Raw genomic sequence first — 24,542 nt, 5'->3', positions numbered from 1 at the left:
CACTGAATTCAGGACTCTTTACCTGGAAGACAGTCCCACTAAAGTATGTATAATTTACTTCTGAGTAGGTATGCACAGGATTGTGTTGTAACCACTCTTCTTTGTCTGGCTTAATTATTTTAATTTATGAATCACTTCCTATCTTGAAGTTCACAATACAATAAAAATATATGCAACACAATTACATATAAAATTTTGTTTGATCCTAACATACTTTTTTCACCCAGACCTATCCCAAACTTCACTCGTTATTTTTTATTTCAAGCGTTGGCAATCTTAGGTAACAAAACGGCAACCAAATGAACTAAGCCTGAGGTTGAAACCCTAAGATTCAGTAGGTGCAGCCCAGGAGCTAAGGGGTGGTTCTTCAGGCAGAAAAGGGGTGCAGCCTGCTAGCACTTATTGTAGCCCACCTTCACATCCAGTTTCAAAATATATTATGCCTATCTGCTTCTGTCCTTTTTTTATATAAATCTTTCAATAAACCTTTATCCCAGTTGGTATCTGCCTTGGATTTGAATTTATTTTGTGTATGTTCTGTTGTTGTTTTAAACTGTTTTTTTAAAATTGTTTAAATGATAATGATGAAGAAAGGGAAAATAAAAATAAAGAATACATAAGATTTGTATGATGCATTTAGGTGTTCTACGTGGTTCACATGCATTATCTAGTTGTGATTCCATCAACATCCCTGTAAGGCAGGTATGGGGAACTTTGGCCATCCAGATGTTGCTGAACTACCATTCCCATCAGCCCCAGCAAGCATGGCCAATGGCTGGGGATGATGGGAGGTGTAGTTCAGCAATATCTGGAGGGCAGAAGCTTCCCCACACATGCTGGGTATACTGCAGACAAGGGGACTGAGAGTGATTTGCCCAAGGCCACCCAAGAAACCCATGACAGAAGTGAGGTTCAAATCAGTGACTTCCCAGTTCATAGTTTAGTCTCTCAGCCACTGATACACTTTGGTGGTGGTGAGGCTGGAGATTGGCCCTGTAGAAAACAGCTTCCTGCGACCTGGCTACCTGAAATGGCAGAAGCATTTCCAAGGCAGTACCTTCTCCAGGTTTTAGGGGCGTGCAGTGTGGGCCTCTCTCCTTCAGTGGGCTCTCGTCCTCTTCACTGCCACCCTTGCTTGCCAGTGAGAGGCGAGTCAGGAGAAGGCAACAGCCGATGCCCCTCATCCCTGTTGCTTGGTCATTTCCTTCCCCCAAGGGCCAGAGTTTGAGTGGAACAGGCAGCAAGAGTAATCATATCTGTGGTTCAAACAAAGCCTTTGAGGGAGAAGCATCACCAGGGGAGTCATCACCCCCTCTTCCAGTACCTTCTAGGCTAGAAGATGTGGCTTTACCTGAATACTGAGACTTGGGAGTGCATACACACACCCTGCAAACCTCACCACCCATGTGCCATAGGAACCAGCAGATGCAGAATCAGGCTACAGCTTTTTCAGAAACAGGCATCTCCTCAGAAGAGGTAGGGTTACAAGTATGTCCAGACCACCCAGCCTTCCAAAGGCCTCAGTATGCTACCGAGACAACAGCTCTCCCGCAACGGTGATTTGTCCAGGGTCCTGGCAGACTGTTTGCCTTTCGTTCCCTGTTGGCATCCTGCATAGCCCATCTTCACTCTTCTGTTGGACTTGACTTTGCCTTATTGACTTTGCTCTTTGGGACCTGCCTTTCCACTAGGTGCCAGTTTTCAACTCATCTTCTCCTGAGAGCTTTGAGCTAAAATATAAATAGGTTGGTTAGTCCAGTAGAGCAGGGTCACACAGTGGAGAGCTAAGGGAAGGGAACTGAAGGCTTGTTCTGCTGGGTAGCTGAATAATATTTCTGGGCTCTTACATAAGAACTATGGTTGTCAAGATAAAATTCTAAGCTTGCCATTTGCTGTGGTTGTGCTGTTGCTTTGGGACTAAAGCTGTGTTGCAAAGAACAACTGCTGAAGTGCCCAGTGCCTTGGCGGATTAAAGGAAAGCTTGGAATGGCTGACTATAAAGTTTGCAAGCAGGAATTGTCCAGTTTTGCTTTGGACTTGGAAGGACTATTACACTGCTTATGTGTAAAAGAAATTACTAACGCATTTAGGTTTGTGGGCAATTGCTGTGTTGTTTTGTGTAATTATGCTTCTAACGAAAGAATACAGGTTCACTTTTAACTATTTACATATTTCATTTCTTCTAAGCCTTATAGGATCCACGTAGGCAGAGGCTGCACTAGCTCAGAACCAGAGCTCTTGGTGGGCCCCTGCTAGGACATGGGCATCATCAAGTGTGCAAAAGGACTCACTTCTGATGCTGGCACTGTTTCAAGGCAGAGATGGTGTCAGACACTTGTATTGTGCAGGAAGTCTACACACAGTCCACTTTTGTAGAGCAGTCCTTATAATCAGATACATGGAGTGTTATTCTAAGTTGGAAGGAATGTATATCTATTATCTGCATCTATATGGGTCACTGTATGTTTATACATTTAAGCTTTAATGATAATGATCACAAGTGTAGTTCCTGCATTTCATTTCCATTTCTTTTCTCTATCTAATCTATCAACTTAGGATATCATTCCATGCATCTGATGAAGTGGACTCTGGTTCATGACAGTTTAAGCAATGATAGTTTAAGTCTTTAAGGTATCACAAGATTTTTATCTTTACTGTCCTGTAGTGTTAGTGTAATGTCAGGGGAAGATTATGGGAGCAGAAGGATAGACGGAAAGCTGTTAAGCCCACCTTTGAAATGCCATAGCACTACTAAGTCATCCGACCCTATGCAAAAATGGTACCAATTGTTCTGAATCCCAGTGTGAAATAGCAGGGGGACAATGTTTCCAAAATAGTCTATGCTGTTATCACTTGTTTTCTTGCACTGAAGCAGTGACATCAGGCTCATTCTGAAGGAGTTTAATTGCAACCTCACTTTAATGCTACCTCCTACAAGAACCAACCCTAGTAACGTTGCCCTTAATAAAACAAATGGCAGTAATAAATACTCCTCCATCAAAGCTCTTAAAACGCTTGAAGACAGCCCATCCATTAGGTTTGCACTGCCGTTTACCGTTTAAGCTTAACCTTGGGAGTTGGGGAGGTTAAATACAAGTTCCTTGTTGTCAATCTTTTAAAGAAGCCTGCTAAGGTTTAACACTGAATATTAATATGGATAAAGAAAATACATGCCTGAGAAGCCACAAGGTAAGACAAATTCTTCAAAACTCTTATTTGCAAAGGTGATTTGTCAGGCTCTTGCTAAAGCTTGTTGACACGTGCAAACTGAACAGCCACATCTGTGTTCATGGTAGCATGAATATGGCAGTATGCTAGCTTAAGTCCCCTGAACTGGGTTGCTACCTTTTTTTTTCTGGCAGAGCTCCTGTGCCTGTAATAGCTACCTGCTATGTTTAGCAGGTGAATATTTTCTAGCATGCAGATACAGTGAGATTAGCTTTACCTCCTGCATTACTGCTGGACAGGCAGCTACTAAAGGCACAGAAGCCTTATGAGGAAAACAAGGTGGCAACTCCACATACATTACACTTTAAGAAACCCTTTTACTGCACTTTAAATCCTGAATTTACTGAAGGAAGCCCTACAGACCTCTTTGAAGGAGCATAATCCTCTACACATAAACTTTGTTAAAATTAACAAAATTTATTGGAACTTTGTTACAGAACATTTAAGTGTCATGGATGTGCGTGTCTTGAAAATATGTCTATAGAGAACGAAGTACGATTTCCCCAGATACTTCATTTCTACTACAGGGAGTATACTTGCTGCAACTTTAGGAAGCAGTGAATTGAGATTTCCTCCCACATCAATGAACAAGACTCTGATGGGGGGAATGGGGACCATAGCTTAGCATAGCCTTCCTCCACCTTAGGGCTCCAGATAATGTTGTACTACAACCCCCATCATCCCTGACTTTTGGCTCTGCTAGCTAAGGATGATGAGAGATGAAGTCTGAGGACCCAAATCGGGAGAAGGTGACCTCCCCTCCATTAGACTCTGGCTTATTGCAGTGCTCATCAGCTGTGAGTCTCACTGTAGCTGGGAATAAGGCTACTGTGAACTCTGGGTCTTTAAGGTCCATGTGTCTCCTGGGTGAGTGCTGTCCAGGAGTGGACTTCTAGAATACTGATGACATCAAAATGATCTCTCTCATCAAATTCATACATTTATTAAATATCACAGGTGAAAACATTAAACTTTGCAGAACATCCAACACCAATCCTGAGAGGGCAGGCCACTCTTTCCCAGTGGCTACAAAAAGTAAGAAAAGGAAATACAACCACCAGAAAGTGCCAACACCGTGACCCAATGCTCTAAACAATTAAAAAAAAGGTGTGTCTTACAGTATCAAAAGCCACTAAAATATCCAACAAGATAAGCAAGAAAGCATTTCTGTCCATCCCCAGAGGCAGACCAGGGCTGTATTTATCTCAAAACCATGTCTCCAAAGTTAGATTGAAAAGTGTTGAGGAAGTATGCTTCATCCAAGCATCCCTGCAGTTGCTCTACCACTCCACAAAACTTACTCAAAAAGATAAAGTTGAGCAACTGCCTATAATTGGCTAGTTCCTCCTTGTTCAAATATGTTTTTAAAAAACAAGGGGACAAGTTTCTTTCTTTTAAAACAGGCAGGACTCAATCTTCTTCCAAGGAGGTGCTTATAATTCTAGCCAGCGGCCCACCAAAATCCTCTTGGTTGGGCTTCACAGCCATGATGAACAAAGATTTAAAGCACAGATGGTAATCTTCACATCATCTTGCACCTTGTCTTAACTCGGTGCACAAAGCACATGCTCTGCATGAAAAAGGTTCAATCCCTAGTACCTCCAGGCAGGGCTGGGAAATACCCTTGCCTAAAACCCTGGAAAGAGCCACTGCCAGTGTAGTATTGAACCACATGGACCAATAGGTCTGACTTGGTCCTATGTCAACATTTTCAGGACAACTAGAAATTGCAACAAGTGGATGCATTAAATACATTCAGTATAGACTCACTGCCAACAGCAGTCTCCAAATAATACTGAAGACAGCAAAATTGTCACTGCAAGTAATGGATGAGTCATCTTCCTTGTTAGACTCTGAACCACCTGGAAAAGCTCAGCCAGATGCTATTCAAAAGAAAAATTCTCTTTGCTGCTGTCACCGGTTATGCTGGAGCAGTGGCAGCAACACAATGCTAGAGGACATTCTATAATACTTGACCAAAATAGTGGGAAAGTTACCAGTGTTGTAAACATGGCTTAACTTTTAGATGTCCCATTTTGGGGATGGGGGGGCAACATCTGCATGTGGTTGTGAGCAAGCCATCCTCCTCCCCCATTTCCCCCACTCAACTTTGTCCTGTTCTAGTCCCAAGAAGGAGCCGGTGGGGCAAGACAGGTTGATTGTTGTAGCACCAAGGAGAGCCCCTAGTGAGCAGCTTGCACTTGTGCAGATTCTGGTTCTACAGGCCTGGTGCTGCGGGATTCGGTTCAGTGGTCTTCTAATCACCAACACCAGGGTCAGAGCCAGGAATCTGGTCCAGCTCCTCAGCCAGTGGCACTGAAGCCTCAGTGACTTGGTCTCTTGTTCATGGCTGGACTCCAGGGACGTGAGAAGCTTTTTTCCCAGGACTTCAGCAATCCAAACTTCTTTAATCCAACAAGACAGCTGTGCAAACGCTCCAAGTTGTTCCATTGCTTTTTAAGCTGGTTATAGATTGCTCCAGCCATTTCCTTTAACCCCCCCCCTTGCTGGTGTCTCAACAAAAAATGCCTCCCTCACAACATTTGGGTCTGGTGAGAACAAGCAATGTCCACCTGTCTATGGAATGTAGTTTAGATTCTAGGGGTCTGGCAGCAGTTGCTATTCAGCTTGAAGTGGAATAGTAATGATTAGTTGCTGCTAAAATCACACATATCTGGAAGCACCCTGGAAGTGAAGGACTAATGAGGAGACCCTGCAATAAACTGCAGACTTCACCAGGTTTTTTCAGTACATTGATATACATTGAATATGTCATGAATCGAACAGGTGATGCACATATCTTTATATGCAAATCTACAACAGTCATTCAGGCTTGTTCGTTCCTAAGTGTGATTAGGATGAGGGGGGCTTACTTATAATATATTCTTTCTCAAAATAATACTTTCCATGTTGCTACAATTCCTATTGGGGGAAAGAAAAAACAAGTGAATAGAAAACCCTGGAATAAGAAATCAGAGCTTCAGTTTTGGAAGATGCTTCACTCCTGCAGTCTTTTTAATTGGTCCTTTCTTTGGGTCCAATATTCGTTGATTTCTTGGAATATTGCACCTTCCTCTGAAACATAAAGAAGGGCAACCAGAATTCAGAAAACACAATTTCACTTGCCTTTGTTGCTGCAAAAATTGAAATTGTTTGGCAATCTTATACTATAACTACATTGCTACCACCATTAATCATTATAAAAAACATGGTTACTTAGATTTTGAAAAGCAGGTAGGATGTTAAGCTTAAAAAATAGGGTTAATAAACATATAAAAGAGGATGTTCCTGGAGACTAATAAAAACACTTTAACAATCATTATTCCTAATCCATAATTTTGGAATGATACAATTTATAGGAATATCAACAGGATGCTGAAGATTTGGACAAAACCCAGGAAGGTTTCAAGCTGATAATAACTGATATAAATTATTTCTTTGTAAGAGAGGGAATTTTTTTTCTGTGTGTCTAATTAAGACTTCTCTGCAGGAAGTATCCTCCCCAGAATCAGTCTTCAGTTCTGTGGCCTTACATATTCAATTAAGGAAACTGGCTAGACATACTTTTCCCAGGGTTTGTAAACACAGATGGGCACATCAGCATAAGTCATTTTTAAACATTATTGCATTTATATACCACCTTTTCCTCCAAGGAGCTCGAGATGGTGTACATAGTTCTTCCTCTATTTTATCCTCACAACAACCCTGTGAGGTAGGTTAGGCTGAGAGGTGGTGACTGGCCCAAGGTCACCCACTGAACTTCATGGCCAAGTGGGGATTTGAACCCTGGTCTCCCAGGTCCTAGCCCAACATTCTAACCACTTCACCACATTATGCCCCACTGAAAAGCATTTAGTTCTGAAAGCGCTGCAGTGGCTGCCAGTGAACTACTGGGCCCAATTCAAGGTATTAGTACAAGCATATAAAGCCTTAATGGCTTGGGAACCATGTACCTAAAAGAGCACCTTCCCCAATATCAACCATTTTGGACCCTACGATCAGCAGGTGAGGCCTTGGGGGTGGTGCTACCATTGGTGGCTGCCCGGTTGTGTTGACCCACGAAAGGGCCTTTTTGGTGGTGGCTTCCCATTTCTGAAATGCCCTCCCCAGTGAGGTGCATCTGTCTCCATTTTTTTCATGAGGAATTTAAAAACATTCCTGTATACCTGGGCACTTGATGGGTGAAGGAGACTGTCCTGGTAATCCAGAGATACTTGGATGGAAGAATGTTTTTATCTGTTAACTGTTTTAAAATGTTTTTATCTCTTATTGTTTTTAGAATTTTTGTTGTTAAAATATTTTGTTGATGCGTTTGCCACCCTGGGCAACTTCAGGAGGAAGGGCAGGATATGTATTCTATTTTTAAAAAATAATCTTCTGGAGTTGGGCATTCACAGTTTGCTTACAGGGAAAGGCACCCACCTGACAGACCTGGGTCAGATTTGTGGGGAGTAAGACACCTGATTATGACCTTACATTTAATTCTGCAACCACCTCCTGCCGCTCAGTACAACATGAGAGACCCAGAGTTTTCCATACATTTCAGAGAACTCTCTATGCCAAAGCAAAGAGACCAATCTCACCCCATGCCCTCTGTCATGCACCAACAAAGTCACAGTCTTCTCAACCTAGCTTTTCTTCACAATAACCCCATGAGGTAAGATGAGGGATTATGTATGCTACTCTGAGCTTCTTGGGGAAAGATGCAAATATAATAATAAAATTAATTCAAACAACAGCAGGTTCTCATTTCTACCTTTATGCCATACTTTGGAAGAAGACAGAAGTAACAAGAGGGGGACTCTCTGCTCTGCATTTCTCCAAAGTTTGGTAGAAAGGGGCAATGAATACATGTTAGGTTATCTCAGGGGTCGTCAACCTTTTTGGGCTAATGGGCAAATTTGGAATTTTCAGAAAGTGCTGTGGGCACCTGTCACAAACTGGCTTATTGTGGGGTGTGTGGCATAACACAAAGAGGCTGTGGTGGGAGTGTGTAGGAGAGGACGAGCCAGTGCAAACAGGAAGTGAGCAGTAAAAGCAAACATTCTTTCATGCATTGTAGATTTTTGAGGGGATATTAACTGAGACCTTTCGTGGGAACCATAGCAGACACCGGCAGGCACACTGGCACCAAAGGGTGCTGAGTTGGTAACTCCTGGGTCATCATGAGCATGTGGTCCTCATGAGAAGAGATGGCAGCAAGAATTGACATTTTGACTAATAATTTTCAGTGTAATAAGTGAAAATCACACAGGGATTTTCAGTCACATGGTACTTTTTAAATCAATGAATCAGCAGAGTTTGATTCCATTTTTAGTTAATATGTAAAATGAAACTAAAAGCTAGCTTACTGAGGGATCTTTACCTCTTTTCCTAAACATGACTCATTTTGATAGACACGACACAATAGAAAAATGTGGTTACTGTAAAATGGAAACATTTGTTGTCAGGGTAGTTAAAGAATAGTACAAAGATGGATTCCATCACCACCTTTTCAGTACTGGGGTTCTAATCAGTGCTAAATGTAAATGCACTGCTTTCAAGTCGATTCAGACTTATGGCGACCCTATGAATAGGGTTTTCATGAGGCTGAGTGGGAGGGACTGGCCCAAGGTCACCCAGTGAGCTTCATGGCTATGTGGGGATTCGAACCCTGGTCTCCCAGGTATTAGTCTAACACCTTAACCACTAGTGATCACAAATAGCAAAGCAAGAGGTGGCATTTATTCCCAATGAACTGTGTGGGAGACAGACTGTAGAAGCTGCTCTTTAAAAGTGAATCATTCAGGAAATCTTCCTCCTACAGTAGGGAAGCTTGCCCTGATTGGCCATGTATGGTGCTCTTAAGCATCAAGGTCTATATGTTATGGAACTTTCCCTATCACTTAAAATATCACCTTATTGTTCTTATTAGTAGATAGGGAAGTTTGCCTGAGGAATGTTATCACCTCCTCAAACACTTTAATGATGTGAATCCAAGCAACCGTCTTCCACATCCTGAGGAGGTTTTCAGAGCAGTTCCTGTCTTGCAGAGATCATCATCAACATTGTTTGCATGAACTACATCACCATAAATACCTGGTGCCCCACCACTGGGGAGGCAGGTGTCTCAAAAAAGAAAAATTTCCCATCTATCTGTCTGATTTTCTGAATTTGTCCATGAAAGCAAATGATTAGAAATCAAATAAAATTATTACAGCTGCTATTAAATTCATACAAACAAAGAAATAAAAAATGTGTGTGTGCGTGATCAGTATCCTGTCATTCAATTATATAGAGCAAAACAAAAACAAAACTATTCATAAACATTTGTGATTAATAAAGTTGTAAGGTGTGCCAGAATCCAAAGAATCATCCAATGAATCCAGCTAACTTAAGGGAGCTTTTTTGGACAGCAGGCCCTACATAACACCATATAGCCATTTCCTCTAGAACTGAGGAAATTTTCAAAAGCAGGATGTGGTTTGGAATGGTAATCTCCTGTTTAAAGGGAAAAGTCCAAAATCTGTCTTAAGTAGCTCTTGGGATGCTGGCCACAGTTAAAATTCAGAGTTTTTTCCTGTATAAAGCTATCCAGCATTGCTGTAAAATAGTTGTACTCAGCAGTGACACATAGGGAAAGGGAGTGACGGCAGCACCTGTGAAGCTGCCAATGCCAGCCAACCGTGCCAATGCCAACCGTGACTTTGCTGCTGCCTTGCCGTACCCCATCCCTGTCTTGGTGAGTCGCAGTGCAGTTGCTGGGAGCACACCACTGCTGTTCTGCCTCCCTCATGCACCGTTCCTGCTTGTACTGCTAGGATCAGAAACCATATTTAAGATGATTTTCCAAACAATGAATTGTTCATCTAAGCCAGGGGTAGCCAATGTGGTGCCTTCCAGATGTTTTGGGTTATAACCCACATCAGCCCCAGCCTGCATGGCCAACAGTCAGGGATGATGGGAGTTGTAGTTTACAACATCTTGAGGACACCAAGTTGGCTACTACTTATTAAAGAATGAAATGTTGATTTTCATTAGATAATCACAAAATGTCAGTCTTCTTAGTATTGTTTTAATATAATAAATTGATAGATTTAATTAAAAAGACAAAGTAGTTAATAAGCCCTTAATCTGTGGATAGCCAAACTATGGAGATTATTAAAATGAGACAGCAGGATCTGGCTTTCATAATGGGATACTTTATTCTAGTTCTATGGCTGATTGTTACTGCAATAATTATTTCTTCTATATTCAAACTTGGCACACAAGCACCATACAGCAGAACAGTTTTATTATATTCTCAATCCCCTCAAAATGGGTTGGCTCTCTGTTCGTTATGAACATTTAATAACATGGAAAGCTTTTTGTGGCACCTGTATAATTAAAAGACCGAGTCTGACTTTTACAAATCTACCTGAAGCCATTAGGATGTGGCATAATGCCATGTTAAGATTATCATCTTCTTTATATAAAAGAGAATTGTAACATCTATAATATATTAAAAATCAAGTAGAAATCGTTGCTCAAATTTTCTTTTTTTGTGGGGGGGGGAGGCTGGGGAAGGAGAGGTTAGGATAATGAAGAAAAATAACATATTTTTCTTGAGATTTAAAGTAAAAATATGGGCTAGAATCCAAAGAGGTGTGCAACCAGACCTGCAAGCCAAAAGAAACTTCTAGCTTATGTTTTGACTTGCATTTCATAAACCAGTGAACCTTCAGCCACTGAGATGTTTATTTTATTTATTTATTTAAAATATTTCTGTCCCGTCATTCTAGCCTATAATAGGGCACTCAGGGCAGCTTATAATAAAATCGAGCACGTACATAATAAAATTGTACACAATAAAAATAACAAAAACATTAAAATAAATTAAAATATATAAAGTAATATATATACATATACACACACATACGTTGCTGAACTATAACTTGCACCATCCTGGTCACTGGCCATGCTTGCTAGGGCTGGTGAGGGTAGCAGTTCAGCAACATCTGGAAGGCAAAAGATTTCCTACGCCTGACATAAACATTAACTGATGCATATTTTGTTTTGTTTTTTACAATGGAATAAGCCAGCCTTTGCCAACCTGGCTTCAGCTCATGGTTAGCAAAGAAGAATGAGCTTAACCACAAGCCTGGAGTTTGACAACATGCTAAAGCAAACCTTGGCTTAGTTGAGTGTGGCACTGGTGTAAAAAAGATTGAGGAAGAGCAAAGTGACTATGAGCTCTTCTCCAGGAGCCTACATGTTCATGTGATCTTGATAAGCCAGTTTGCCTTATTGTGTCATGTGAAACAGGACATGTTGTGATGTAAACATGGTAAATCTCAACATAGGCTGTCCTGAGCTCCTTGAAACCATGGTCTGGATTTTTAAAAAATGATAATTAATGCTATTTACCGCATACGCTGGTTTTCCTTCTTTTTTTCTACTGCATCCATTTTCTGCCTCTCTGACAGTTTCACTGATCCTGAAATCTGAAAAGTAAACATGTGTTACTTCCTAATTCTACATGCAAACTGGAAATACTACAGATATATTTGCCAGAGATATGTTAACACAAAACTGCATACAAATATATGCTGTGTTTAATTTCTATGGCATCTGGTTCACCTTAAAGGGTCATTGTGAAGATTACTGAGGTCTGGTTAAGACAAAATGTAATATAATGATTTGGCACTGTAAAAATGAGTATTTAAGGATAGAACCACCTCTCCCTAGAAATAGTGGTTTTCAATCAAAGGGCAAACACAAGCCATAGTTTTTACCAGTTCTGAAAAATAGCAAACTATTTGTTTGAAACCAGGAAAGGAAGGAGGGAATTGCCATATATGAGGTGAAGAAGCAGCTCCCAAGTGTAAAGAGTCATTCTAAATTGCACTAAAGCACCATTGGGTGTTATGTCTCAACTAGCCCTGAGACAATGTATGAGGAAAACTTTGGAAAGTGTTATATAAATGCTACCATATTTTCAACCAATGAATGAAAGCACCTGCTGAGAACATCAATCTTAAGCATATCATTATATGAGCAACTGACCACTGCTGTTGTGGATTGCTGGTTAATACTTCAGGTTGGTTTATTGAGAAATCTATTACAACGTGAATCTTAGAGCACTCTTGCATGAGTGAGCAAAGGTGTGTTTAATAGTAATCCAAAATAATGACTACTCTTTAAAAACATAAAATCATTTTAGACATCATGATGTTAGAAGGGGAAAAAACATGTCTGTAGAGTTTTAAAACATCTGCTTTTTAGTTTACATACCTCTTCGGATGCACACCTCCTCTTCGGATGCACACCTTAATGTGGTGAGGGGGTTTGAGTGTGTTGAAGAAGCTGAGAGCAAAGCCGTCAGGAGTCTCAACCAAGAGGCTAGACTCCTAGCAGGGGCACCCAAGGCGGAAAAGTCAAAGCTGAAACACCAGACTAAGATGCATCCAAACTCAGAGGAAGGCAGTGGTAAACCACCTCTGAATATCTCTTACCACGAAAACCCTATGAACAGAGTATCCAAAATGCAACACGAGATAGTGCTGGAAGATGAGACCCCCAAGTCAGAAGGCACTCACTCAGCTACTGGGGAAGAACAAAGGACAAGTACGAGTAGCGCTGTGACTAATGATGCAGCTGGGTCAAAGCCGAAAGGAAGCCCAGAGGCTGATGTACACAGATGCGAAAGGAGAGTCCAGAGTTGTACGACACACACAATAGGAACATGGAATGTGAGAAGCATGAACCAGGGAAAGTTAGAAATTGTCAAGCAAGAAATGGAACACATCAAGATTACAATACTTGGCGTGAGCGAACTAAAATGGATGGGAATGTGACATTTCCAATCAGGCAACTACAAAATATTTTATGCAGGAAATGAGAAATTAAGAAGAAAATGGTTGCTTTAATAGTGAGAAGTGATGTAGCAAGAGCAATTAGGAGCTACAACGCAAGGTCTGAGCGAGTTGTTTAATGAGATTAAATGGGAAACCTATCAACATAATCATCATCCAAGTCTATGCTCCGACAGCAAATGCAGAAGAAAAGGAATTGGATAGATTTTACGCAGAAGTACAGGAAGAAATTGATCACACGCCAAAACAAGATGTGCTGATAATCATGGGGGACTGGAATGCAAAAGTAGGGAACAGAGAAGAATTAGGAATTGTGGGGAAATGGGGCCTAGGAGACAGAAACGAAGCAGGAGAAAGGCTTATTGAATTCTGTGAAGCCAATAATTTGTTTCTTGCGAACACATGTTTTGAACAACCGAAAAGACGACTGTACACGTGGACATCACCAAATGGCCAATATAGGAATCAAATTGATTATATAATTGGTAGCAGAAGATGGATAAGTTCCATACTTTCTGCGAAAACAAGACCAGGAACAGACTGCGGTACAGATCATGAACTGGTCGTATCGAAAATCAGAGTAAAGCTAAAGAACAACAACAAAGCAATAACAATGCCAAAATACAATTTAAATAACACCAGAAGCATATAAAGATCAAATAAGGAACAGGTTTGAGGCTTTAAACTTAGTTGACAGAGAACCAGAAGAACTATGGAATGAAGTCAGAGATGTTATCAGAGAAGAATGCAAAAAGACAATACCTCCAGCTAAAAAGAGAGAAAGACCCCAATGGATGACTGAAGAAACTCTTCAAATGGTTTAAGAGAGAAGGAAAGCAAAAGCAAAAGGCGATAGAAACACAGTCAGAACCCTGAATGCAACAATACAGCGACTAGTACGTAGGGACAAAGAGAACTATTACAATAGTTACTGTATAGAAATAGAAGAGGACAACAAAAAGAGTAGAACAAGAGCCCTGTTCCAAAAGATTTAGAGAAATGAAAGGGAAATTTAAACCAAGAGTAGGGATGTTGAATAATCAACAGGGGAACACAATTACTGACCGAGATGAAATAAAAGGAAGATGGAAGCAATACACTGAAGAACTCTATAAAAGAGATGCCAGGATGGCAGATTCATTCACGGAGGAACCATATGATGAAGAACCAGAAATTTTAGAATGCAAGGTGAAAGCTGCTCTTGAAATACTTGGAAGAAACAAATCACCAGGAATAGATGGCATACCAAGAGAGTTGCTAAAAGCTACTGAGACTGAATCAGTCCAAATTTTGAGTAAAATCTGTCAAGAAATATGGAAAACTAAACAATGGCCCACAGACTGGAAGTGTTCCATATACATCCCAATTCCAAAGAAAGGGGATCCCAGGGAATGCAGTAATTATCAAACTATTGCCTTAATATCCCATGCAAGTAAAGTAATGCTCAAGATTCTACAACAAAGGCTCTTGCCATATATGGAGTGAGAAATGCCAGACGTCCAAGCTGGATTTAGAAAGGGAAGAGGTACCAGAGATCACATCGCAAACATACGCTGGATAATGGAACGGAGCAAGGAATTTCAGAAGAAAATCACCCTATGCTTTATAGATTACAGCAAAGCCTTTGACTGTGTAGATCATGAAAAACTATGGAATGCTTTAAAAGAAATGGGGGTGCCACAGCATCTGATTGTCCTGATGTGCAACCCACACTCTGAACAAGAGGCTACTGTAAGGAGAGAATATGGAGAAACCGATTGGTTCCCAATGGGAAAGGGTGTAAAACAGGGGTGTATTTTATCACCCTGTTTATTTAATCTGTACGCAGAACATATCATACGGAAAGCAGGATTGGACCAAGATGAAGGAGGTGTGAAAATTGGAGGGAGAAATATCAATAACTTAAGATATCCAGACGATACCATACTCTTAGCAGAAACCAGTAATGATTTGAAACGAATGCTGATGAAAGTTAAAGAAGAAAGCACAAAAGCAGGACTACAGCTGAACGTCAAAAAGACTAAAGTAATGACAACAGAATATTTATGCAACTTTACAGTTGACAATGAGGACATTGAACTTGTCAAGGATTATCAATACCTTGGCACAATCATTAACCAAAATGGAGACAATAGTCAGAAGAAGGCTAGGACTGTGGAGGGCAGCTGTGAGAGAACTAGAAAAGGTCCTCAAATGTAAAGATGTATCACTGAACACTAAAGTCAGGATCATTCAGACCATGGTATTTCGGATCTCTATGTATGGGTGTGAAAGTTGGACAGTGAAAAAAGCGGATAAGAGAAAAATCAACTCGTTTGAAATGTGGTGTTGGAGAAGAGCTTTGCGTATACCATGGACTGCAAAAAAGACAAATAATTGGGTGTTAGAACAAATTAAACCAGAACTATCACTAGAAGCTAAAATGATGAAACGGAGGTTATCATACTTTGGACACATAACGAGAAGACATGATTCATTAGAAAAGATAATAATGCTTGGAAAAACAGAAGTAGAAAAAGAGGAAGGCCAAACAAGAGATGGATTGATTCCATATAGGAAGCCACAGACCTGAACTTACAAGATCTGAACAGGGTGGTTCATGACAAATGCTCTTGGAGGTCACTGATTCATAGTGTCGCCATAAGTCATAGTCGACTTGGAGGCACATAACAACACCAACACCTTTCAGCCATAGTATTATATAATTTCCGAAGTGCCTTCTAGCAATGAAATGTACAAACTCTTTGTGTAAAAAAAAAGAAAGAAAGAGGAGTCTGTTTGGAACTCCGTGGCCATAGCAAACACTACTAGACCTGTGTATGTTGCTCCTTCCATTTACAATGTGGAAACATTTAAATGGAGGTCTTATTGATTTTCAAAGGAAGGTGGGATGACTAACTTTTTCCAGATTCCTCCAATTGATTTCAAAGATGGTTAACCTAAATCTTGCTGAATAGAGAGTTAGATGCCTATGAATGGACACATACCCTATCTATTCCCTTCCTTTCTTTCTCTTAACTGTCCTTGTATATGTGTTATAAAACACAAATGCATCACTATTAGCCAACCCAACAAGGCAAAATTGTTCTTCAGCAATTGCACCTCATTCCATAATACACAGATAATTATACAGAGTGAACCATTTGCCTGCTGGTTAAATACATGGAAACACGGCTAATTGCAGCCTTCCCTTTTCTCTGCACTGATACACAATGAACTGAATGACAGTTGTTTGCTTGTAATTGAGGCAAAGCATCACACTAAGCTACTACTTTGTATACTATTTAAGGAAGAGCTTTCTTCAGACAATAGGAGAATCTTTCCCAAAATATGTTTTATACAGTATATTATATAATAGTATAATTATTCAAAGCCTTACTAATTTGACTGACACAACAAAATATTGGTAGGACATGCCCCTAGTTACAGTTCTGTAATTTGAAAAACATGGTCCAAAAAGGTACCCGGATCCAAGAAAAGCCCAGAAATTAAAACTGATACACTTCTCCCCAAAAGACAAGGAACTCTGCTCCAAAATGGTTAAGGCAATTCAAGATTAGTAAAAGAGCAGAAATTAGGCATATATAGTCCTTGATTACTAAAGGAGTATGAAAAATGGGATATTTTGCACCAAACAGTCAAAATGCAGTGCACCAGTCCTGTACAGAACAAGCCATGCCTGCTGGGTTGTGGGGCTACCAAATCCTCTTCAGATGGATTGCAGAAAGAGGGCACTTCCAACAGGAGATAGGATATGAATCATTTACATAAGCTTCATTTACATGTATGTATGCTATGAATGTATATATGTAATATGTGCTGTATATGAGACAAACAGCACACTCCATTATGAGACACCGAGTATTTTTCAACTGTCCAGCTTTCGAAAGGCTCAGATCTACTGCTGCAAAAGACTATTAATACATAATTACAAAATAGATTTTGTTGGAAAAGCAGTCTATAAATCATATAAATAAATAAAGAATGGCTAAATCTATAAAGAAGCCTGTGCCAAGGAAGCCACACACTAATAGGGTTGGCTGAGGGAAATCTGTCTGAAGGCAGGTTGATGCTAAGGCATGACACTCGCATAAACGCAGACAGCAAAATGCCTTCATAAAAGGGATTCTCCCTCATCTTCCCCACTTCCAAGTAATCAAGCATGGGAGTGTTTTGTAAAGGACTGGGAGGCTTTTGCATTTCGAAGTTTAATTAAACTCAAGTTGTAAGTCAACAAATGTTGCTGGTTATTCACAGGGAATGATCTAGTCAGGACTAATGTGGGAAACAAAAATATATAAATGAAAATCTTTCACCTTACAATGCTCTCAAAGTGGTACAAAGGCTTATTTTTAATAGAACTACAGCTGAGGGAGAAGAAGGAAGTTATATATGGTGAACCTGTCTATGAGCTGTAAAAGTTAATGCAGCACAGAAATGAGGGTGGTGGTGGGGGAACAAAGCGGTCAATTGGCTGTCAAGGGTAGAAGCTTTGTAACAGCACCAATTCAACCATTTAAATTCAACAAGGGCAAAAAGATGGCATGAGTGATTAACATCCCTTTCTAGCATTCCAGCTGAGTCAGACTTAGCTTTGCAGAGCTTTCTGGTTTGGAGGCAAATCAGCTTAAAATAGAGAAGAAAAGTCAGCGTGAAAAGAGTAACAATCACCTTAGGATAAAATGTTTTCTCATCAGGCTACAGAGATTTTTGGACTTACTTGTGAAATCACTGCTAAGTATGCATGGCGTTCATCATTAGCTTTATGGTAAGCCTAAATTCCAAAACAACAGATAAGTAGTTACAACAGAAGAAGTGACAAAAGATTAGAGAACAAGCATAGCCCAGGATTGATTTATTGATTCATTCATTCACTCTTGCCTGGTCTTCATCAGTGTCATTGTAGGCAACAGCATATCAGCCTGCAAAAGAGGGCAATACTTCAAAAGGATGTGAGGTGTTGGTTATATATTTATATATATACCTTTGCTTCTTGTTCCAATCTAAGCTCATAATCTTTCAGCTGGTTCTGGAGACTTTTCTTCTCCTCTCCCAGTTTTTTAAGAAACTGATTTAAAGAATCCTGTCATTAGATACATAAATAAAATAAAAGCACAGGTTTATACATAGTTTCTTGTAATTTCACTAGGTTCAGAAATGGACCATTTCTATCATTCACAATTTATGGATGTATGCTTTAAATGCTTAGCAATTGCAGTCGCTGTTCTTCCTGCTGTTTACTAGTCTCCTGCTCACTTGCCAAAGAGATGCAGAGCAAGACAAAACAGGCCACATCAGTTCTGCAGTGTAACGTTTCAGTATTTTAATGAGATGCTTGCAGCTCAGTTTGGTTTTTGTCCTCCCTCAGTTGAGCAAAATGAGTTCCCCATAACTCCAGTTTTGGTAAATGCAGTGGATAGGGAAGATCATAGGTCAGCTGCACAAGCCTACTTTGCTTTACCAGCTTCTTGGTTATTCTCAGTGCCATTTGCAAAATTCTGTGTCAGTTCTTTTATTTGTCAAAAGGCCTATGAGCTGATCCAGTTCAAATATAATAACTATGGCTTCCTGCTACTTGAACTAGCTGAAGTGAGGCTTGAGCTGCTGTGTTTCTCCTTCATTTCTCGTAATCAGAGGAGATTAGAAGCTTCCACTTCTGATTTTAAAACAAACCACAGTTCTCTGTGATGTCCAACTTGATGGAGGTATAGTCTATTTAAACTAGTTTGAAAACAAGCCAGGATCCAAAACATCTGTTTGATTCTGGATTGTTCTCCCTAGCTGTAGTTTTAAACTAACACTTGCTTACCAACAGGCATCACCAGGAATTTTACAAAAAGCTTCCAATCTCCACCTTATGGGTATGAAAGAGAAGGAATGTATGCCCCAGAGGTTTGCTACAGCTCATTCACACAGTAGAAAACCAAGGACTGCCATTACATCTCTATGTAGGGTTGGGAGTGACCCTATCTAAAACCCTGGAGACCTCCAGCCTGCAGGCCATTTCAGCCAAGCCATGCCCACCTACTCTACACCTGTCACTGTGAGGCAAGTAAAAATTTGGCTCAGCCAAAAGGGGAGCTGCAGGCTGCAAAGCCCTGTGCAAAGAGGGCTCGCTCCTGCAAAGTCTTGTACAAAGCACTACATAAGATAGTGCTTTGAAAGAGCCCTGGCAAGACAGCTTCCCATCTAAACCAAAGAGTAAACAGAAAAGATTATGCTGGTTTATTCAAGGCCTCTGGTGGACTGATGTTTGTCCAACAGAAGCTCTGTACTTTCTTTGGATAGGGGAGAAGAGGGATGGCCTGGCATCTGCTCACTTTGTCCTGGTATCAAGTCAACAAATCTCCCAGGCACCCATCCAGCAGAACCAGTGCTTCTCCTTTCATGAAGATCTTTAGACTGCTACCAACAGTGAGCTATGAATGGACACCATAAATTATCTCAAACTGTCTCAAAATGTACAAGTTGTATAGACTACTTTAAAGCACGGTACACCCATCATGTCTCTTTTTAAACCTTGGCCTAAAGAGTCAAGATGAAGGGATAATTAGTACCACTACAGACTACTACTAATGGTGACAGACATAGAAATAAATCCTGGCAAGTAAAACACAGGACATTTTGTTGGATTAGACCCCAGTAAGCTAACCTCCAGTGTGGTGTAGTGGTTAAAGTGTTAGACTGGAATCTGGGAGACCAGAGTTCAAATCCCTGCTCAGCCATAAAGCTCACTGGTGACTGACCTTGGGCCAGTCACAATCTCTCAGCCTAACCTACCTCACAGGGTTGTTATGAAGATAAAATTGGGAGGGGGAGAACCATGGTTGTACTCTACCTTGAGCTCTTTGGGAGAAATGTGAGATAAAAATGTAATAATAAATAAATAAAAATTTTGAGATAAAGATGGAGATATTTGTGTGTCACAAAAGTCCAAAGATACAGATTATACGGCAATATGGTCAACCCCATTATCACTGTGGAAACATATGGGAATCAGCTTCTGTAAAAGATATCCTGACAGTGCAGTTCTACACAAGACTATTAGAAGTAAGCTCCATTGAGTTCAGTGGGACTTACTCCATGTAAATGGTTAGTAAGGATGCAGTCCTACACAAGGAGTAAATCCCACTGGACACAGTGGGGCTTACTTCCACATATACACATTTATTTTGTACCACCCTTGGTCAAGCAGCTGTTTGACCAGAAGTTAAAAAAAATAGAACTCAAGGATCCTTCTTCAAACCACCTTCAACTTAGAAAAATAACCAATCAACTCAAAATAGGCTAAGAATCCACCCATTTTTAATTATTTTATTTGTTTATCTAAAATATTTACATACTACTCCTTCATCAATAATATCTGGGTGGTTCATAACAATATCATTCCAATAAAACCAACACATTACAATGCATCATAATCCATAGTAGACACCAGATACATATCACCCAGGTTGAGATATCACAAATGCCTGAGTGCATAGAAAAGACTTTTGCAAGTGTTGAAAGGTCATTGAAATTGCTGCTTGCCTTATCATGTAAGGGAGGCAGTTCTATAAACTGGGCACCGTAACAGAATAGGCCCTGCTTGCAGGTTGTTGCAAAATGAACCTTAATGGGCCACATCACAACTAGGGGGGGGCTCATCCAAAGATCTTAGCACACAGACAGGTTTATACAGAAGAAGGTCTATGCTTTGCTAATTGTCAAGTGCTGGGGAGAAAATATCAAGTGGTGGCTCTCTCCACCATATCTTGCCATTGAGCGTTTCCAAAGGCATCTGGTTGGTCACTGTCAGAGAGTGAATGCTGAGGTAGTTGGATGCTGGGTCCAACAAAGGATGTCAAATCATGTTTTTAAATGTAAGAACATTAGAAGAGCCTACTGCTCTCACAGTCCAACCAGATGCTTATGAAGCGCCTGCAAGAAGGAGCTGAGTGCAATAGCACTCTCCCCACCTGTGATTTACAGCAACTGGCATTCAGAGCCATACTACTTCCAACAGTAGAGAAAGAACATACCCATTGTGGGTAGTAGCCACTGATAGCCTTATCCTTCACAAATTTGTCTAAATTCTTCTTGTAAAGCCATCCAGGTTGGTTACCATCACTATATTAACATCAGTTCATCAGAACTGATGAGTTGTTTCATATTGCTCAAGACCAAGTTTTTATCACAAGGCTATGCTTTCGTAATGGTCAAATGAACAAGCAAACCAGGAGGGAAAGGCACTCCTTCCCAATTCCTTTCCCACTATGGGATAGAATAGAGGGATTCTCACTGCCTGGTGATTTTTTAAAATGTTAAGTGGCTTATAAATCTTTTAAATAAATAAATAATAGGAATTACTGAGAAGCTAAAATATATTTGTTACCAAAGTAACTTTAATGCAGGATCCAGCACAGTCCAAAAGAGAGTGCTACACCAAAGGCAGAAACAGGATTTTTGATGCAAATGTTTTTGGGGCAGTCCAGCATTCCACAGCCTAGCTGCCTAGTACAGCCAATTGTGATTTTTAAAAAGTTTATAATTATATTATTAGCATTTGTCTTATGCATGTATGCACATGCCTCTGCACATAACAGAACAATGACCCCAGAGTTCATTACAAGTACCAGAAGTAAAATTCCTGTACAGAGATGGACAGATCAGCCTATTTCTGCTCCAAGTCAGCTTTGCATGTGTTCAATAATTAGTCCATTCTGTCTCATTTTCTGTGGATTTTTCTTGAAAATGCAATAAATTAGCATTTAAGTAATACACATTTTTATTTTCACTTTTTCCTAAATTATTCAGTTTATTCATATTTTGTACACCTTTTCCATATAAAATGTGCAATTTTTTGAACCAAGACTGCATCACAAAATACAGAAGTACATAATCCAATTGTTGATTATGTTCCAATCGGCATATAAGTTTGGGAACTGTGAAGTAGGTTGCAGTTTAAAATGTGGACCAAATGAAATTCTTCTCTATTCCTGTATTTGGAGTGGACCCCCCACCAAAAAACCCCCCAAATATGTTTGCCCCAAAGCAAGTGGGAGAAAGAAATCTTTGCAGTGCAGACAGAATGACAACACGTCAGGAGCTATAAGCTTCATCTGTCACACAACTCCAATGGGTTTTGACAAGGTGAACAAACATTTACCAATGAGTATCCCATTTCACTTCAGAGACAAGAAACAATCAACTAAAGGAGCTGAAGAGTAAGCCAAAGAAGTATTACACGCCTGCTTTCCTCCCACTGTGAATAAGGTATGGGTAGAGAGGTGATACTGATCAGGACTGCAGTGGGGTGGTGGTGGTTAAAGACCCTATTATCCAACCCCCTCACACATTACAATTCTCATTTGACTTGGGCTTCCCTGCATCATCTATTAATTTTTTTATATACTTAGCTACACAAGGGCAAACTACATGACAGATACCACGTCTAATTTGGCCCTGAGAGAGCAAGCTATAAGCTAAAACCATCTAGGGATACACGAGCACCTGTCTCTGGAGATTTGATGCAGGGCTATGGAATTTGCTTCTGGTAAATGGGTTAAGCTGTGTGCCTCCACCTCTGGTCACCATGTCTATTTGTAAATAAATCCAAGTATTACAGAAATGCCTTATGTCTCAAGCAAGCATCTGCTACCAGGCCAAGTTCAAGGTTCTAGTTTTGGTGTACAAAGCCCTATACAGCTTGGGACCAGGATACCTGAAAGACCATCTTACCCTTTATATACCCAGTTGATCACTGCGCTCTGCAGGTGAGGGCCTCCTGCAGATACCATCTTATCAGGAGGTTTGTTCTCCACAATATAGGAAACGGACCTTTAGTGTGGCAGCACTTACCCTGTGGAATTTCCTCCCTTTAAATATTAGGCAGGCGCCATCTCTGCTATCTTTTCGGTGCCTTTTGAAGACTTTCCTCTTTCAACAAGCCTTTTAGGTTGAGACCTATCCCAGTCTGCGTCTGTGTTAGAATTGCTTAATATGTTTTTTAATAATGTTTTTAACCCTTTTTCAAAGTTTTTTTTAAAAAATGTTTTTAACGCTGTTGTTTTAATGTATTTTAAGATCTGTTTTTATGAGGTTTTAAAGTGTTTTTAGTGCTTTGTTTGCCGCCTTGGGCTCCTGCTGGGAGGAAGGGCGGGATACAAATTAAATAATAAATAAATAAATATAAATAAATAAGCTCTGTCTCCAAAACAAAACAAAACCAGGGTAATGGCTACTCATGCAACATCTTGCTTCTCTGGGATGTGGGACTGTGAAATCCTAGGTATCTTTACTTACAAGTGAGTCCCACTATGTTCAAAAGAGCTTCCTTCCAGGTGAGGACGGAACAAAATTTTGTTTGGTATGCATTTTCAAGGGAAAGTATCTAATTCACACTTCCCAAGCCAAAACACAAACCAAAATGCTGTTAGCATTCTCCAAATTTTGCGATGCAGTTCTCTACCAAAACTATATATACAATGAAGTATATATAGAGGAAAGTCTACAGAAAAATGCTTATATTCATGAAAATATGCCAAAATGCTTCAAAGGAAGGGAAATTGCTTGCAAAATGTGTATATTAGGCAAAATTGTATAGAAAAATATGTATATTGCATTAAATGTGCACAAAATTTCATGACTTTTTAAAAAAAAATCACAAACGTATGCAGAAATGGGGTGAACTTAATTTAAGATATACAAAACTGAAAATGACAGATTTGTAGATTCCTACTGCCAGGTAAGTGTGCATAGAACTGCAACCTAAAACAATGTTATGGAGCATTAGAACTTGGTGGGCTGCCGAGACTTCCCAGGAGGATCCCTCCGCCTGTGCAGCCTCTAAGACGGGCTCCCGTCTTGGATGAAACTTTTTCAGTTAAATCCAGTCAGAAGGGTCTTTTTTGACTGGGGATAATTTCTTCCGGATAAGGAAGAAACGTGAGATTTCCCACACAGCTTTGTTGTGATTGTTGGAGACTGGAATTCGTCAGAATTGTCTGTGAAAGAAGGTCTTCCAGCAGCTCGGACGGAGCGAGGATTTCTAGCTAAGCTCAGCTGAATAAGTGACCCTTTTTTTTTCTTTAAAGATAAACGGTCTAACAGGCAAGCATTCTCCTGTCTACGCTTATCACTTTCTTATCTATACAGCTAAAGAGATTTGTCAAAGAATCCAGCAATTAAGATAACCTGGGTGAGTTAAAACTTTCCTTCTCTTTTACTCACGGAACTAAGGGGGAAGAAAATAAAAATAGCCTATCTTTTTTTATTGCAAGAAGCTGACATGGAAAATAGCATTATAAAGATTACAACGGATGAGGGTTTTCTTTTTGATTTATAAGACTTTTGTTTGGGACTATTTTTTCTGATCTACTTTCTTTTTGACGAATCTGCTCATTCTTTCTGCTACTAGTTATTCGGACGCTGTGAACTAAAGCTGTTTTTGCACTTCTGGGCATATAAGAGATAAGGGCTGTCTAGAGTGTGACGCCAGTT

General features: G+C 40.1%; 1 protein-coding gene across 2 annotated transcripts in view; it reads right to left on the bottom strand.

The window, feature by feature from the left end:
* Nucleotides 1-4,125: 4,125 nt before the first annotated feature.
* Nucleotides 4,126-24,542, bottom strand: part of CCDC169 (coiled-coil domain containing 169) — a 40,336-nt gene continuing 19,919 nt past the window's right edge. Inside the window, exons 5-8 of one of the 2 annotated variants that reach the window (XM_061628412.1) lie at nt 18,046-18,144; nt 17,782-17,835; nt 11,614-11,690; nt 4,127-6,303 (exon numbers count right to left, since the gene is read on the bottom strand). In XM_061628412.1, the coding sequence (XP_061484396.1) occupies nt 6,201-6,303; nt 11,614-11,690; nt 17,782-17,835; nt 18,046-18,144 (333 nt within the window). In that variant the 3' untranslated portion in view covers nt 4,127-6,200. Of the gene's footprint in view, nt 6,304-11,613; nt 11,691-17,781; nt 17,836-18,045; nt 18,145-24,542 lie in introns of both variants that reach the window. The other variant, XM_061628413.1, reaches the window with a different exon arrangement.

This window comes from Rhineura floridana, chromosome 5 (genome assembly GCF_030035675.1).
Source record: "Rhineura floridana isolate rRhiFlo1 chromosome 5, rRhiFlo1.hap2, whole genome shotgun sequence".
NCBI lineage: Eukaryota > Metazoa > Chordata > Lepidosauria > Squamata > Rhineuridae > Rhineura > Rhineura floridana.
Note: the sequence above shows the minus strand (reverse complement) of the source record. Positions and strands in the feature narration are given on the sequence as shown.